The 17,856-nt window shown below is 40.4% G+C and overlaps 1 protein-coding gene across 2 annotated transcripts; it reads right to left on the bottom strand.

Moving 5' to 3' along the window:
* Positions 1–3,878: 3,878 nt before the first annotated feature.
* Positions 3,879–11,315, bottom strand: LOC148854171 (ubiquitin-conjugating enzyme E2 2-like). 2 transcript variants are annotated; one of them, XM_088983425.1, is made up of 6 exons: positions 10,448–11,315; positions 9,621–9,778; positions 9,502–9,527; positions 8,745–8,834; positions 7,754–7,842; positions 3,879–4,276 (listed from the first exon to the last, which is right to left on the bottom strand). In XM_088983425.1, the coding sequence occupies exons 2-6, from the start codon at positions 9,743–9,745 to the stop codon at positions 4,148–4,150; spliced, it is 459 nt and encodes a 152-aa protein (XP_088839551.1). In that variant the 5' UTR covers positions 9,746–9,778; positions 10,448–11,315; the 3' UTR covers positions 3,879–4,147. The 2 variants fall into 2 exon arrangements, with proteins under 2 accessions (XP_088839551.1, XP_088839552.1); XM_088983426.1 differs by having other exon boundaries at positions 9,621–9,754.
* Positions 11,316–17,856: the final 6,541 nt, after the last annotated feature.

Here is a 17,856-nt window from a genome sequence, read left to right as displayed (position 1 = left end):
AAAGAGAGCCGACCAAATAGTAGATCCACCCCGGTTTAAGATTTGCCTGATTTGGCTGTTTATATTTAGTGCCTTAGTGGGATGATCCCAGCAAGCTTGGTCACCTACACACGCTTTGTAAATAGTGCCAACCCTGACGTGTTCATCACTCATTTCTAATAGTCTCAGATTTCTCAGCAAAGAGAGTGGTAGGGCTCACACGGTTTGGCCAGAATCTCAGACTGACCGCTTTTCATAAATCATCACCTCCCTTTCGTTTATTAGTCTAGCAGAGAAAAAGAAGAGAAAAGTATGTACAGGAAACTGACCGCTTTTCATAAATCATCCATCACCTTTTCGCTTATCAGTCTATCAGAGAAAAAGAAGAAAAGTATATACAGAATAGTAAGTGAAGTCAAAGATGACAGTTACAAAAGAATTATCGACATTAGAGTAAATAAGTAATGGTAAATTACAGATAGGTACTTTTGGGGATTTGACACACATAAGTATCCTCAACTTTTAATTGTAATATTTGAGTATTGAACTTTAAATAATAATATTAGGTTCATCCGTTAGAATTCCATTCCGTCGGTTAAACATTACATAATGTTAAAAATATTTTTTTATGTATTATTAAAATCAGTTTTAATTAATCAAATTTTTTCATGATGACTTTTTCACATTGATAGCAAATAATATATTTAAAATTTGTAGGGAAATTGTCTAAAATTCATCATGAGTTTTCAGTATTTCTCTTAAACTCATCACAACTTTTCAAAATATCTAAAACTCACCATGTCATTAACTTCATGTTAAACAGACTAATGGGTGTTAATCTATTACCATTTTAACCTTCATAGATAAATATAAAATATATACAAAATAAATTAGCAGGTGTTATTATATTATCATTTTAATATTTAGACATAAAGAAAGGATAAAGTTTAAAAAATATTTTTAAATATAAAATACATAAAAATTACAAAAAATATAAAAAAATTATAGAAATTACAAACAAAATAAAAATTATTTACAAATTATAGAAACTATAGAAATTGAAAAACAAAATTGAAGAAAAAACACCAAAAATTATAGAAAAATGCAGAAATTATAAATAAATAACAAAAAATATAGGAAAATTTATAGATTGTAGAGAATAGAAAATGTAAAAACAAAAAACAGAAATTATAAAAACATTGGAAATTATAACAAAACACTAAAAATGCAAAAAAAACAAGAAATTTGAAAAATAAAAAAGACCATTTTCCTCTAACTCACCATTCAAGGGTAATTTTGTCATGAAAATTGTTATTCATGCTGGCATTGACACCTCTGTTAAGAAGCATTAACAATGCACTAACAGAATGTGAGTTTTGGAAAATAAAAACTTACTGACATGGTGAGTTTTAGACATTTTAAAAAGTTGTGGTGAATTTAAGGGAAATGTTGAAAACTCATGGTGAGTTTTAGACAAATTCCCAATTTTTTAACCACAACATTCTCTAGTGATGATATTACTTCATAGAATGATTTTAAAAATACATGAGAATGGCCTTTTTGACATTATGTAATATTTAATTGACATAATACTAATGGATAGACCCCAAGTGTCTATTTTTGAAAGTTAAGGTACTCAAGTGTTGCAATTGAAAGTTTAGGGTACCTATATATCACTTCCCCCAAAGTGGGTACCTATTTGTGATTTACCCTTAAAGTAAATATGAAATATCCTTTAGAAGTTATTCTTTCAATAACTACAAGCATTTTCACCACCAAGGTTATTAAAATCGAACCGGTCAGGGGTCCGATTCCCAGGTCAAACGTTCTGATCGTTCGAACCAAATGGACAACCCGTTCTGACAAAAAAAATAAAAAAACGGCCAAACCGTTGGACGGTTCAAATGATTCGACCGTTTGAGTCAACAATTTGCTAACCAAATCAATGGTTTTTGGCAAAATAACAATTCTGAGGTAAAATAGAACTAGTCACTTCCCGATTTTTCCAGTCCGATTTTAAAAACCATGCTCACCACACCTATATGAGGAATTCACATATACCTTTTATGTCACAAGAAGATTATCATAATCAAATCTTTTCTCGAGTCCAACAAAGCACTTTTCCCCTTTTTCTCATTTCTTTCTTTCGTTTGTTTATGAGTTAGGGGATGTGCTACTCCTGTTGTGTAGCCCTTCAGAAAATTTCAATTAGTTGGATTGAAATCTGTTGGTTGTGCTTATTTTGATTTAACCACTGTTTAGAGTGAGACCTGTCTGTCTCATAGTGGGCCCCAGTCTTCTTAAACACCAAGCAGCTTAAGAGGGTTCCCCACTTTTGTTTTTGACTGTGGACTGTGGAAGAGAATAATATCTAGACAAACTATCTTCAAGTAATATGTTGTTTGCTTTTATTTATTTGATGCATCATTGGTGATAGATACAAAATAACCCGAATTAACCAAACCTTTTTAAGTGTTCTACAACTAGAAATGAAATAAGCTTGTGCAGAGAGGTGAAAGGGGAAGAGGGGAGACCGGGAGAGAACGTTTAAAATTGAGTTCTTTGCTTTGTCTGGTTAAGCTAGCAAATACCAAATACTAATAGCCATGAAAAGCAACCGTCAAATGAAATTGAAGAAATGTTGAGTTCGATCATTGAATTGGGAAGTCTTGGGGAAAAGAGAGGAATGGTAGTCTCACTGATTGGCAAAGCAGAAAACCGAACTTCAGATATTGGTTTCCCTAGAAATTGACATATTTGACATACAGGAAATGGAATTTTTATGGAAAATTCATTTCACAACTTAAACTGTCAAAGCCAAATCAGTTTTCAAGTAGAGTTTCCAATATCCAGAAATGAATACACTTGTTTTGTGTCCACTAGGGGTGTCGATTGGACTGGATTTGGTCCAATTCGATCCAGTCCAGTGTGAGCCCATTACAAATGGACCAGGTCCAATCCAATTCAATGAATAATTTGAACCATTTTAGACTAGTCCAATTCAATGTTCAGACCGCCCAATTTGTTCAAATTCTTTTAATTTAGATTGATTTCAACCCAAATTCGGTCCATTGACACCTATATTCTTATCTTCAATGGACTGGATATTGACTTAATCCAACAAAATCCAATATAAATTTATTACGGATGGATCAAACCAATTCAATCTAATAAAGATTTTGGACTGAATTGGTCCAATCCACTGTCTTTTTGGTCCATCCAATCCATCCGAATTGATTTTGGACTGGACCATTGACACCCTTAGCGTCCACTCCATTCATTCTCAAGTAGAGTTTCCAATACCTCTTGCCTCCATGTTAATAGCCATTTTGGACAACATTTTCTGCCGGTGGTCTCGGAAAACAATGTCTTAATAAAAACGGCTTTCTTAAGCATAATCTTATTCCATATTTTTAACCAATATCCCAGGAAACGATTTTCTAGATGTCTATTTCCATGTTTCTATTTTAATTTTTTTTTCCATCCAACGGGAGTAAGTGGAAAATAATTTCCAAGGAAGTTAGAAGTTTTACTAGGAATCAACTGCTTCTCATTTACAAAAAAGGAAACATTTTAGACATGGAATGCCTATTACCTTCTCCTGGGATGAAGCAAAAACAACTAGAGTAACGAGGGAAAAAAAAAAGAGTTTCAGCCTCATGAATAGGCTGAATCTAGAGCTACAAAAAGTAACTATTTGTCCAAATTCAGATTTAAGGCAATCCGAATTCAATCTATAGGTATTTATCAGCTTTTCTTCCTGCAATTGTGTTTGATCAAAAACTCTGTTTCTTTCGCCCCAAATAGCCCAGAAAACAGCCATTACCCACAATACCTCCCCATTGTGCCAACCATTATTCAGCCAAAAATATTACAAACAAAAATACCAAGCACACAGGTTAACAATCATGATCATCATGCAGATGCATGTAAGTGAACTGATGACAATTAACGCAAATGAATACACATGATGCTCTATATACATCTACTCTTCTCAAGGATAAGAAACGTGCCAAGTTTATTGGAAATCGACTAAGTGGCCAAACACCCATCCTTCAAATGGAAGCAAAATGACATGATTCAAGTCAAAGGGAATTTTGAATTCAACGGTTTATAAATGTCAATATAATAAAAGGTATCCAAGTCCAAAGCACCCAAACCAAAATTGCTAGTCAGCCGTCCAGCTCAGTTCAACAATTTCACGAACTCTCCTGTTGTACTCGCGTTTGTTCTCACTAAACATCCGTGCCGCTTCTGAGTTCGCAGGTGAATTTGGGTTTGGGTCACAAAGCAGAGACTACAACAAGAAACAATTAGTTATGATGATGGCTGTATGAGGTGATTTAATTTTGAAGGCATTATGAGTAAGTTTTCCACAAAAGGAAGAATAATCCACCTCATCAAGAAAGTATTTTTCTTTTGATAAGTAGAGAAAATATCAAATTGGAGTGGGTTTAGTATAAAATGACAGAAGTACTAAAATGAGTAATTTTAAGATTTTATTGTAAACTTGAGAAAAATACTTGGATCAATTTAACTCCTTGCTCTCATTTTTATCAGTAATAATCAAATTTTGTTGACTACAAGGAAAGAAATGTGTACAAGTACAGAAAGTCTGCCTAGCACCCCTTGAGTAGACATACACTGACCCTAGCCACCATACCCTCTCCACCCTTACGAGTTACATTTCAATCAGTTTTCTATGGAAATATTTTTCTAAAATAATTGTTTCCTCTGCACTTCTTGTCTGGCCAAAGCACTACCTAGACTACTTATTGATCTATGAAACCAAATTAAAAATTTTCGCATCAACCCTGCCAAACACTTTATTTTAAAAATGTTAAATAATATCTCTTGATGAAGAATTTGTAGGTTGCTGATGGTTATGATGGCCGCTTACAGAATTAATGAGAAGATACAGAAAAAGAAGAAAGAGGACTTGATCTATCAAAAAAAAAGAAAAAGAAGAAGAAAAAATCCACTAGGGTTTATGGGTTATCACTCGCCGTATGCAGATCATTTACCACATTATTGCAACAATACATATAAACTCTCTAGGTCATTCAAACACCATCTCGAACAAAACTCAAAATTATGATTCTATCTTTCATACTCTTTAGCTTAACTAAATAATCGATGAACTACTTAACCACTTACTCCAAAACTTGAAACATAACAAAAATATGACTAGATAATACTATCGGGCTGGACCACCCTACCCACCAACTCGAAGTGTAAAATGACCAAAACACCCCCACTATCCAAATATACAATAAGTAAATTGTCCAAAATTCCATATCTGATCACTTATCTCCTGCATTTTTTTTTGAAGTGCACTCATCTCCTGCATTAACATCTCCCTTTCTTTGTATAATATGACAGGGACTTGTATAGATAAAAAGTACGTGTTAAGCCACTATAAATCCGCAAAGTCCATAATAGCCAATGTAGCAAGATCATGCAAAAACATGAAAACATGTAAAACATACCCTGTTTGAAGGTGTCAGCTAAGTGCCCACCTAGGTGGGCTAGGTGATAAGACACCCTTGGTGGGGTGCCTAGCTTAAATGCCTTGACTTGTAAATCAAAAAAGCACCCATCTAAGTGACTGACTAGGCACCTGCCTAGGGGACAAAAATCACAAGGCAGGTGCTTTATTATAATATTACTATGGCTGCATCCTATCAATATGTGTCTTGACACATGCTATCATATATTATACGTTAGTTATGCTTGTTTTAGGTTTTTACCATTGAAATACAAAAGATCAAAAGTTCTGAAAAGAGAAAAAAAGAAAGAATAAAAGAATAAAATGAGCTTATTCTTTTTGTACATCTACTTTCTCTCTCTTACAATAAATAGAATTTCTTTTTCTCTTTATGTTACTCTTTGTATATTTGTTAATGTAAAACTATAGCCCTATTTAGTTGCTAATTTGACATAAAATTGTCCAATTAAAATACTTGTTACCTTATAGTGTCATGTTTGAAAGCATGAAATTAATAGATTCAAAATGCTATTGTTCTTTAGATATGATGTTTTGCCATATTTTGAGAGGAAAAATAACATTATTATTAAAGAGCTTTGCCGGTTTTTCTATTTACATGTTCATTAGCTATCAATTTTGGGGGCTCTTGTTAACTGAATGAGAAAGGGGTTCAACCTGCCATCAAATACAAAGTTACAATAGATCCCCCTGGTTTAGCAACAAAACCTTGAAGAACCTATGGCAATCTTCTTAATCCATCATATGGAAAATCTAAGAATCCCATGCAATGATGAGGCCATCAAATTGCATGGAAATGCATGCAGTATTTATTTCCCATATTTTGTCCTTCTATCCCTTAGCCATTCTTCTGCACTAACGGAAGTTCACTGACCAACCCTCGTGGGAATGCATGCTAACTACCTCATCAAGCCAGATCCCTCAACAAATTCTCTGGATTAGACTCTCATCATTGACAATAATGTAGCCTACTAACATGTCACTTCTGATACAATCTCTTCCCAGCATAGACCAAAATGGTTTGAGAAGTATTGCTCTCTCCTCAAATTTGAGTATGATTGAAAGAACAAACAGAAGTACAATTCCATAACTTAACTGGGGTTTGATACTGCTAGAATAGGCGATGAAAAGAAAATTAAGGAAAAGATACCAAATTTAAAAACGTTCCACTCAGTATTTTTGTAACTCCCAACTAGTGTTTTAAAAGTGCAAGGCGCAAAAAAGGTGCAAGGGCCAATTTGTGCCCGAGGCACAAGACTTTTTGAAGCAAGGTGCAAAAATACAAAAGAAAAAAAACTAAATATAAAAAAATAAAAAAAATGCAAAAATAAAAAATAAAAAATATTAAACATAATATTAATAAGAAATATAAACTTAAGTTTTAAAATTAGTGGTTTAAAAAACCTACTATCTAAAATTAAAATACATAAACATAACATGTAAAGCATATTCAAATGAAAATTTAAAAATAAAATCAAACATATAAAACATTTTCAACCATGTAAAGCCCACAATCTTTTTTTTCCTCAGTTGCATTACTTCAAGTAGTTTATGTGATGTAAAATATATTACATTCCTGATTCTACGAGTTGCCCTAATAAAATATCCTCTTAAAAGGCAATTAAAAGTATAAAATCATTATTTTTGTGTGAGAATTAAGAATTTAAGACCCTAACATGGACTTGTTTGGGCTTGCCTCAAGGGTCGTGGTCGGTGATCCGGGAGCCTAGGCGCTAGGTTCGAAAAAAGCATACAATTTTCAAAAGGCGCATCAGGCACACGCCTAGGCGCTCCAGGCATGCGTCTTTTGAAAGTGCTGCGCGCCTAGGACCTAGGCGAGGCGCCTTTTAAATCACTGCTCCCAACAACTTATCTGTGGAATGATGAATAGGAATTGGATTGATTGTTAGAAATTTTATTATAAACCAATAATGACCAACAATTTAAGTCACTTTTAAATTTAGATTTTTTTCTGCAGTTATCAAACACCACCTTAGGTTATAGACTAGTTTAACCATGTGGAAATCCATCAAGTAAATTATTCTCATTGAGGAGGGTGACTACTAGGGAATCAACTCTCTAGTAATGTACAATTTGAAGAGCTCAAATGGGTAAGGTAACAGTGGTTACCTAGGGACTTTTGGAGTGCTTGGCACATTACCTTTGTATATATCCATTATTCTTTTCATATTAATTAATAAAGTGGACAGTTGCCAATAAAAAACATGTAAAATGGTTACCAAACAAAAATGGAAGAATCAGTTGTACCTGGATAGACGTAAGTATAGCTGCTACATCATATATTGGACTCCATTGGTTCTGTAGAATATCCAAACAGATACTTCCATCGGCATAGACTGGTAAAGTTCAAAACTCAAAGGATAGGAAGTTAGAAGTTGCATAAGCTGACTCATTATCCCAACTTTAATTTTTATAACCAATATAAAAAATATATCTCAACACCTGATGGAGGGAGGAAAGCAAAAAGGAGGGAGGGGGAGCAAAAGAGAAGGGGAGATAGGAGAGAGAAGCAAAGAACAGACAATAGAAAGGGAAAGGGAGGAGGCTGTACAAGCCAGGAAGGAAATCAACATATTTTTGAGAACCAAGTAGAAAGTTCTTTCCTACAGCATCTCTTGAATTAAAATCCAGAGTTGCTTTCCCATCTGGAGTTGCCAATTAACTAAACATGGAAAACCTATAATCCTGCACTAAAAGGAAATGCACAGGATACCCATGTTTTTGAGATATAAAACTAAAATCACTATTCTATGTAAATGTATAAACTTGAAACCAAAAAGACTCAAGAAATGGCAGTATCTTTTCTACTCAAGAACAAAAAACCCTAGAGAAAAAATGTAGGCTGTATGTTTCAGCATTAAATGTGTTAAAAATTTTCATCCTGAAATACTTGAGCTATACTTTTGCACCTTCTATGATGAAAATTTTGTTCTCCTTGCCATTTTTACCAAAACAAATAAGAAGGGGTGGAAAAAAGTTTTCACTGTTAAAAGAAAAGAAATAACAGCTGAGATATTTTGGAATGAAAAAAATTTGCATCCATTTTAGGAGAAATAAATGCAGCTATAAGGAAAAATAGCAGCACAATAAATGTGGTGACAAAAATGTAATATCCGGACTTACAAGCTACAACAGGTTTCAAGTAGGGACAAGAATGATAGTTTGATAAAAACTAATAATCAATTGATCCTAAATGAAATTACAAATGTCCATAATGTACTTCTTGCTCTCAACTTACTATTTGGATGGAACATTCGAGAAACAAAACGCACGATTGGTGGCTTATTTGGGTAATCCTCTGTAAACTGAAGTGTCAACTTAAATGTGCCTAAAGATCAAACAAGAACAAAGCAATATAGTTAAAGTAAAAGGATGTAAACATAAGAAACATTGAAAAGGATGCTTTTCTTATAAATTTTCAGTAACTTACAATTAAATACATAACAGAAAAAATAAACATAAATATGTCAATTGAACACTTGAATAGATCTTTTTATAATTAAACCCGTTGCGGTAAAACAAAATAGGCCAAGTACAGGTCATGAACCTAAGAACTGCTAGAATCAATAATGGTAGCATATTATTCAATGATATACCACATAGTATATATTCAATAACTTGATTCCAGAACATAATTTCAGGTGCATTATGGACATTGATAAACAAGAATATTCCTGATTTTAGGGTTGAGTAAGCCATCGAGCTACAACATCAATATAGTAAGTATCAAGCCACGATGATCATAAAGTTGGAAAGGAGTACTCCCTTATGCAACCCATACACCTACAAATCAGAATAAAATTACAAAATGGAGTTTTATCCCCAAATTTTGGGACAGCAATTAGGAATATTCCTTTCTAAAATTTTTGGGAGGATATCAGCTGAAAACAAGGCAACCCTATATAAGACTTCAATAAGAAAAAAATAAATGATCCATCATTTACATGATCTAACATCAACTTCTAGTCAAATTGGGGATTCAAGAATTCACTCACCTCCATCCCAAGAAGTGTCATCAGGGCTGAAATGCAAAACCAAGATAAATGCATTAATAAAGCAGGTACAAATGGCTACCCAAAATCAATCAAATCACAAGCATAGGGGGGATGCTTACCCAAATATAACGGCAATCCAAAGCATTATATTGTTGTCTTGAGGTGCACCACTAATGCCTGCAGGAGGATCTTGTTGCAACCTCTTGAAATCCCTCATCAATCTCTTCCTTGCAGGAGTTGACATGCTCACCACCTATGGAGTTCACCCAGAAATCAACTAAAACAAATCGAATTTCAGATACAGTCTTTCTCCAGAATAGATAAGAGCAATTGCTAGAACCAACGATTAGAGTTGCAGCCTACTCAGGAAAAATAACTAACTAGAAATGCAAAATCCAGCAAAGAGTAGGCAGTAAAATCTAGAATGCACTCTGGCCTCTGGGTGCTTAGAACAGCATAGTCACACTAGAGAGATTAATTTCTTAAATGACACAAGAACCTGCGGCCTAAAACACAAAATATTTTAAGCGCGAACTGGATTCTAAGTATCACCTCAATTACAATAAGTGCATAACCGGTTGGTGCGGATGAAACTTAAAATAAATGTTTGTCTATAGATTTTACTCTGAAGAATAACATCAATTGAATTGGAGCCGATTGGAAACTAGCCTTAAAATTTTTAAGGTTTTTCCTTGGTATGCATCATAATCAGATAACGAGAAACCCATAACAAGTTCTTCTCCAATTTAACTCGCACATACATAGGTAAAGCCATAGTTTATTGAAACAACTGCCGCTCAAATTAGGATTTCTTCCTCATCAGTACAAACAATACAAACTAAACGGAATATATAATCTTTTCACTATAACCAAATCAATGGACCAAAGTAAAATAAACAACAAAATCAGGAAACCGAAGGAACGACCACTCAATAAAATGAATCACCTGTAAGCAAACACGGCGAGAAGCTTTCACTCTTCGAGGATTTCAGGTTATCGAAAATATCTAGGGTTTCCTACTTTTCTTCCACCAGTTCTGATTCTAAGTACATGAATTCTGGGGACCCTGGCGCAGAGACATCTTCCACGTACATAGAGAAAAAGACGGGAGAGATCAGTCCATAGCGGACGATGCACGCAGAGAGCGGTTGAGGGTTAGGGTTTGGTATTATTTCACAATTCGCAGAGAGATGTGGTTTGGTTCTCTTGGCCAGCCGTCCTGGCTCTGCTTGCTTCTGTTGCCGATGAGAAATTTTTCGGTGATGAAACTCCGTCGCCCGTCGCTCAACCCATCATTCCCTCCATATATTATATAAAAGAGGGGGAACGGGTCTGCTTAATCGGATCGTTCCAGTACAAGGGCATGCCTTACACCGACTTCACAGAAGTAGATTTGGAATCGGAATATCACACGTGGAAAATTAGTTTTGTCCCCAAATTGCCTAATCCGGATTTGTTCGTCACTGGGCGCTTCTCACACCGATCTTACAGCACATCTCACCGTGTTTTGAAAACATTTCGCATGAATAGGAAATGTACGGTACATGTCCCCGAGGTTGCGACGTGTTTTGAGATTGGTGAAAGGGGCTCGGATCTGCTAGTCATAAGCTCCATCTATAAGACATTACAACTATGCATTGGGAGAGGTGGTTGTAATCTGTGGGTTGATACATGGAAACAACTTATTGGACAAGAAGCAGAGTGCTGTGAAAGCATATCCGGATTCCACTAGAACTTCGGCTCCTATTAAATTTTAGCGATAAGCTTGTAACCATCTTTTCATGGAGTCCTGATCTACACCTCACACCAACCTCATGTTCTTGCCGCGTGACGGGATCTATTCGTACCAAATGGGCGCCTCACATGCACATTCAGTGTGTACAGGGAACATTTTTCATTAATAATAATAAATAAATGGAACGGGATCTGCTCCTCACATGAGGGCGCCTCACATGCACATCCACCGTGCATTAGGAACATCTCTCGTGATTAATAAGTACGGAAGATGTTCCCAATGCATGGTATGATATACGTGTGAGGTGCGAGTGAGGCCCTATGTGAGGAGTAGATTCAATCTTACGGGAGATGTTTCCAATGCATGATAGGATGAGCGTGTGAGGAGAAAATCCGGTCTCTCTTGCCGTATATCAAGAACATCTCTTCTATTTGTACTTGTTATTCATGTTGTTCATGGGAGATATTCCCAATACAAGGTGGGGTGTGACTATGAGGTCGATGCAAGATGCGCTCTATGAGGAGCATATCCCAATTCCTTTTCATGTTGGATTTAAAGCTATTTCATTAAGCATTGGAAGTGTGGATTCATCATCCACCATTAAATCTGATTTGATGTACTTACATTTTAAAAGGACTAAAAGTTGTTAGATTTAGCCATTTAGGTTTGAAAACTATGAATCCGTTTTGCCTTCGGGTTGGGGTATTAGGTTTAAAAGTCAGATTGGTCATAGTTTTACGTCCATGCCATTTAGATTTCTATTAAAATAAATTTTAGTTTAGTACCCAATACTTTGGGAATAGTCTCATTTTAGTACCTAAACTTGGACTACCTTTAACTCCTATAAAGTGTCATTTTACAACACCATTAATGACGTTACAATGGATATTAAAATTACCAAACCACCTTTTATTTGTCGTAAACAATCAAATACCAAAATATGTTATAGAACTAATGACTAAAGGCTCTATATTGAAACTTGGAGGAGAAGCTCTGAAGTACATCTGAAGATACTGTCTTTAGAATGTTATTTGCCCCCACTCAGTTTCGTTGAGTTTGTTGTTGGGTTACAGGCAAATCTGTTCCCAGGATACAACAGAGCCTCAGGCGAGAATCTGTAACCAGCAAAGTTGGAGAGTCTCCGAAAAAACCTTATATGAAACAATAGCAGATTGGATTGAGAGAGAGAGAGAAAGTGATTTTTGAAAATTGTTTTGTGTGTAGCAAATGCTTGATTTGTGCTCCTTAAATAATCTCTGAAGAGTCATGAAGGTGTTAGTTCAGAAAATGTTCTTTAATGCAAGCCTAAGGTGCGAGCAGGGCAAGGCCCTTGGCGCGAGAAGTGGGGGGCAATTGATGAAGGAAGATTTGGCCTGACCTCACAGTTATGCGACACGTGGCAAAGGCAACAGCTCGGCACAAAAGCAAGCCTAAGGCGCGAGCACCAAGGGGAGAAACCAGCGGTCAGAACTCCCTACTGGGGGCCCGAACTCACCCTTGGCCCCAAACCAGAAAAGTAATCCGAACTGACCTGCATATAATAGTTCAGGACATACTTCGCCGAACTGGCCTAACAGTTCGGGACATACTTCGCCAAACTGGCCTGCCTTGTAATAGTTTGGGATACCCCTCGCCGAGCTGACCTGCCCTATACATACCTCCGAACTCAAGACTTCGCCTCGCTCACCACTCCACATCGCCCTCAGGGCTCCAAAACCAAGTAAACCGCATTATGCCTGACACCGTGGAAGTCCGTACCCGAGGGCGCCGCACCTGACTGACTTGGGATCTGACGCTTGGCGGCCGCACTCTAAACGGCCACCTACCACCCGCCTCCTGACACCGCCATCTCCAGAGAGACAGTTAGGCAGTGACGGTTCTGTCCCAGCAGAAAGGACGACGCCCGAATTGACAAACGCAAGGGTAATCCTACCCGACCTGACAAAGGCCTCGGAGCGAGTGCGTGAAGTGATTATAAAAGCCCCCTGCCCCCAACAAACAAGGTATGTGAACTTTGCACTATTTGGTCTACACTTTGCCTTTGAGAGATTACTGACTTGAGGTTCGGAGTTATCACACTAGGTTCCCCCCGGAGTTCTCTCATCTTTCCCATTTCAGGCTCCCCGACGCTCCAGCTTAGAGGCGAATCCGCTGACAGCTAAGACTGGCTGGATTGCGCTCCATCAATTGGCGTCATCTGTGGGAAAGCTTCTAAAAGCCTCCCTCTAAATCTCTTTTACCTACCCTTCTTTCAAAAACTCCAACACCCACTCTGACACCAAAATGGCCTCCAATGGTGCCGGACGTGGAACCGAAATAGCCACTACCGGAGAGCAACACCATGTCCCGGCGGTGTGCATTGGGCAGTTCACCATCCCCCTTTCAGTGGATGGGATCCCAAGTCTGAATGTGCCACAGGCGGTGGCACCTCTGAACACTCCCTCGTTGAACATTCCTCTTCCACTCCCCATCGAAACGAACTTCGCGAAACCAACCGCTGTCCCACTAGCAGCCCGCCAAAATCAGCTAGATGATCTCATGCAATGCATGCGGGCAATGCAGGCCCAAATACAGCAATTCCAGCAGCACCAACTCCAGCAACACCAGGTGTTGCACCACCTATCCCAACACCATTATCAACAACAGTTCCCTCAGCTACCATTGAACCAACCACTGCTTCCCCCCCAGCACCCTGTTTCAAAGCCGATCAAGGCCTCCTCTGGTGGACTACCTCACCAAGGAGAGGCTTCCCGACCACAGAACCCCCCTAATAGTCAGGCCTCATCCCCGGGCCGTAAGCAAAGAAAGATCACCCCCGCCTCGCAGCTCGCGGGTGGGTCAGGAACCTCGCCCACGAATTCACCCCGGCGGTCCAAGCCCGAGTTCCCACTCACGGAGAACCGCTTCAGCGCCTTAGTAGTAGGCCAACATTCCGGGCCCATCGAGCTCGGCAACACGGAGGCCAGCAGCACCAGCACCAGGCCCACTCAAAGAAGGTGCCGACGAAGTCGCCGAACTGCTACCCATATGCTACCCGAGCTCAGAGGCAAGGAAGAAACGAGCTCGGGCGAGGTAAAAACCGTCCCCATTCTCTCAGCTCCTTCCCCCCTTTCAGCAGAACTTTTGGCAGTCCCCTTGCCTAGAGATTTCAAACTCCCTTCTCTGGACAAGTATGATGGGTCCTTTGACCCCAACGACCATGTCGACGCGTTCCAGTCGCAAATGCACCTCGCTAGGGCAAGCGAGTCGTGCATGTGCGTGGCCTTCACCACCACCTTCAGAGGGGTGGTCCGCACCTGGTACCGGAACCTAGCTTCCGGGTTAATAAGAAGTTGGCCCCAGTTCGTGCAGATCTTCACTGTGCACTTTGTTACCAGCAAAAGGTGTCCCAGAACCAAGGAAAGTACCTTCGGGGTAATCCAAAGAGAGGGAGAACCCATCCGGAGCTACATCAAACAGTTCAATGAAGCATGTTTGCAGATCCCTCGGTTAGACTCCGCGGTACAGCTCGCCGCGGCCAAAAGAGGGGTGACGCACAAAGAGTTCAAATGGCACATGGTGGCCAGCCAGCCAGCAACCATGGCCGACTTCCTCAATCTCGCGGACAAGTTTATGAGAACAGAGAAAGATATCAACCAGAGAAACGAAGACGGGGTTGAAAAAAGAAAAAGAGAAGGCGAGCCCTCCAACCCCGGCGACAGAAGAAGCCAGAACCGAGAGGCGAAGCCAAGCCAACCGTCTCAAGCTCCCTTAGCAGTTCGGACGGACTACACGCCATTGAACACAAGGCGGACCGAGATCTTGATGACGATTAAGGGTGCCCCTACATAAAGTGGGCACCTCGCCTGAAGAGCAACCCAAACGAGAGGAACACAAATTTATATTGTAGTTTTCATAAAGATCACAGTCATAGCACCGAGCAATGTAATAATCTCCGCGACAAGATAGAAGGACTCATCCGTTGCGGGTACTTAAGAAATTTTGTACATTATGACAATAGTAATAAAGCAGGTCGACAAGGGGAACACGGGAAGGATGTCCCCGAGCCAAGCAACAGACCGGCTGAAGCCTTGCAACGACCTCCCCCAGAAGAAAGGCTAGTCCGGGGAACCATCCATGTGATAGTGGGCGGTTCGGTGGTGGCAGGATGCACTTCGACGGCAGCAAGGACGTCAGTTCGCAAAGCAGACCGAGAGGAGCAGAACCCTCCCAAGAGGCCGAAGAAGGAAGAACCAATCTCTTTTACAGAAGACGACGCGCGAGGTGTTCACTACCCCCACGACGACGCGCTCATCATAAAGCTAAGGATCAGCGACTTCGAAGTCTGGCGTGTACTGGTAGACTCAGGCAGTTCGGCGGATATCCTATTCAAATCGGCGTTCGACCAATTGCAGTTACAGAAAAGTGAATTGAAACCCGTGCACACTCCTCTGGTGGGCTTCAGTGGAGAGGAAGTCAGGCCCTTGGGGAGGATAATAGTACCTGTGGAAGTCAGCACATGGCCATGCGCGGTAAGACTCAACCACGATTTTATGGTGGTCGCGACCCCCTCCCCGTACAACGCCATAATAGGGCGACCAATTACGCATATTCTGCGTGTTGTAGTCTCCACCTATTATCTGGCAATGAAGTTCCCAACGGACTTCGGTGTGGGGGTAGCGCGGGGCGACCAACTTGAGTCCCGCAAATGCTATGTTGCCGCCCTAAAGGGAAAAACCAAGACAGTCGACGACCTCGAACTGGAGTGGTCTGCGGAGCAGGGCGAGGAACGAGCTTCGCCCACTGAGGAAACAGTCGCTGTCCCGACCTCGGCTACAGATCCGACGCGAACACTCCAGATCGGTGCCTCCGTCAAGGAGCCTTTGCGAATTGAACTGGTAAGTTTCTTACTCCAAAATTTAAAATGCTGGAGGGCGATCGACGAAGAAGTCGAAAAGCTCCTCGCAGCGGACTTCATAAGGGAAGTTCATTACCCGAGTTGGGTAGCCAACCCAGTGCTGGTGAAAAAAGCCAACGGCAAGTGGCGCATGTGCGTCGACTACACTGACCTGAACCGAGCTTGCAAAAAAGATTGCTTCCCCCTGCCCCGAATTTACCACCTAGTGGACGCGACCTCGGGACATGAGCTGCCAAGCTTCCTGGACGCCTACTCAGGCTACAACCAGATCAAGATGGACCAGTCCGACCAAGAAAAAACCAACTTCATTACCGAGTTCAGCCTGTACTGTTACAAGGTCATGCCCTTCGGGCTAAAGAATGCTGGTGCGACCTTTCAAAGACTTGTAAATAAACTTTTTCGGCCTTTAATTGGCACGAAAATTGAATGTTATGTAGACGACATGGTCGTCAAAACACAGTTTTCGCGATAATTAATAAAAGACTTGGATTCTGTCTTTCAAATTCTACGTCAATATAACATGAGACTAAACCCAAACAAGTGTGTCTTCGGTGTCACCTCGGGTAAGTTTCTAGGGTACATTGTCAACCGGCACGGTATTGAGGCCAACCCGGACAAAATAAAGGCCATCCTTGATATGAGACCACCTCGGAAAGTAAAAGAAGTTCAAAGGCTAAACGACCGCATAGCCACTCTGAGCCGCTTCATGTCCAAGCCGGCAGACCGCTGCCTGCCTTTCTTTAAGGCAATCAAAGGCAAAGGGTTTGAATGGACCCGAGATTGCCAGCTCGCGTTCGACAAGCTAAAGACTTACCTCGTCATCGTACCAACCTTAGCCAGACCCGAGGAGGGCGAAGTCTTAGAACTGTACCTCTCGGCGAGCGACGAGGTGGTCAGTTCGGTATTAGTAAAACAAGTAGACCGGGTCCAGCGGCCCGTCTATTATGTTAGTAAAATTCTGCCGGGAGCAGAGACGAGGTACCCATAGATAGAGAAAATAGCCTACGCATTGGTGATATCAGCTCGAAAACTCCACCCGTACTTCCAAGCTCACACAGTCGTCGTCTTAACCGACAAACCCCTAAGGAAGTCTTGCTGAAGCCCGAGGTCTCCGGTAGGCTAACGAAGTGAGCCATCGAACTTAGCGAGTACGATCTCCAGTATAAACCATGGACCGCAATTAAAGCCCAAGCTTTGGCAGATTTTATCGCCGAGTGCACTTTCAGCCACGAAGCCAAACAGGTTGAGTTCGAGGTCCCCAGTGTGGGCGAACCCGGAACTCCCGAGCCAATAGAGTCTGAACCCCATGAAGTAGCAGCCAGTGTGGCATCTCTCCTGGTCAGGCGAAACGCGAACTGGGATGAGGAGCCCTGGATCCTTCACGTAGATGGTTCCTCGAACCAACAAGGCAGCGGGGCTGGAATAGTCTTATGCGGCCCGGACGACACAAAACTGGAATACGCACTACGCTTTGAGTTCACGGCATCTAACAACGAGGCAGAATACGAAGCACTGATAGTCGGGCTGAACTTAGCGCAAAAGGTAAGAGCAAAGCACTTGGTCATCTACAACGATTCCCAGCTCGTGGTCAACCAAGTCACGGGCGAGTATCAAGCAGGCGAGCTCTCTATGATCGCATACTTGGCAAAAGTTAAAGAGGCCCTGCTCAACTTCCAGTCACACTTCATCAGGCAAATCCCGAGGTCAGAGAACACTGAGGCCG

The sequence above is a fragment of the Nelumbo lutea genome, chromosome 4 (assembly GCF_056320005.1).
Source record: "Nelumbo lutea isolate HS-2025 chromosome 4, American lotus-T2T, whole genome shotgun sequence".
In the NCBI taxonomy this organism is placed as follows: Eukaryota; Viridiplantae; Streptophyta; class Magnoliopsida; order Proteales; family Nelumbonaceae; genus Nelumbo; species Nelumbo lutea.
Note: the sequence above shows the minus strand (reverse complement) of the source record. Positions and strands in the feature narration are given on the sequence as shown.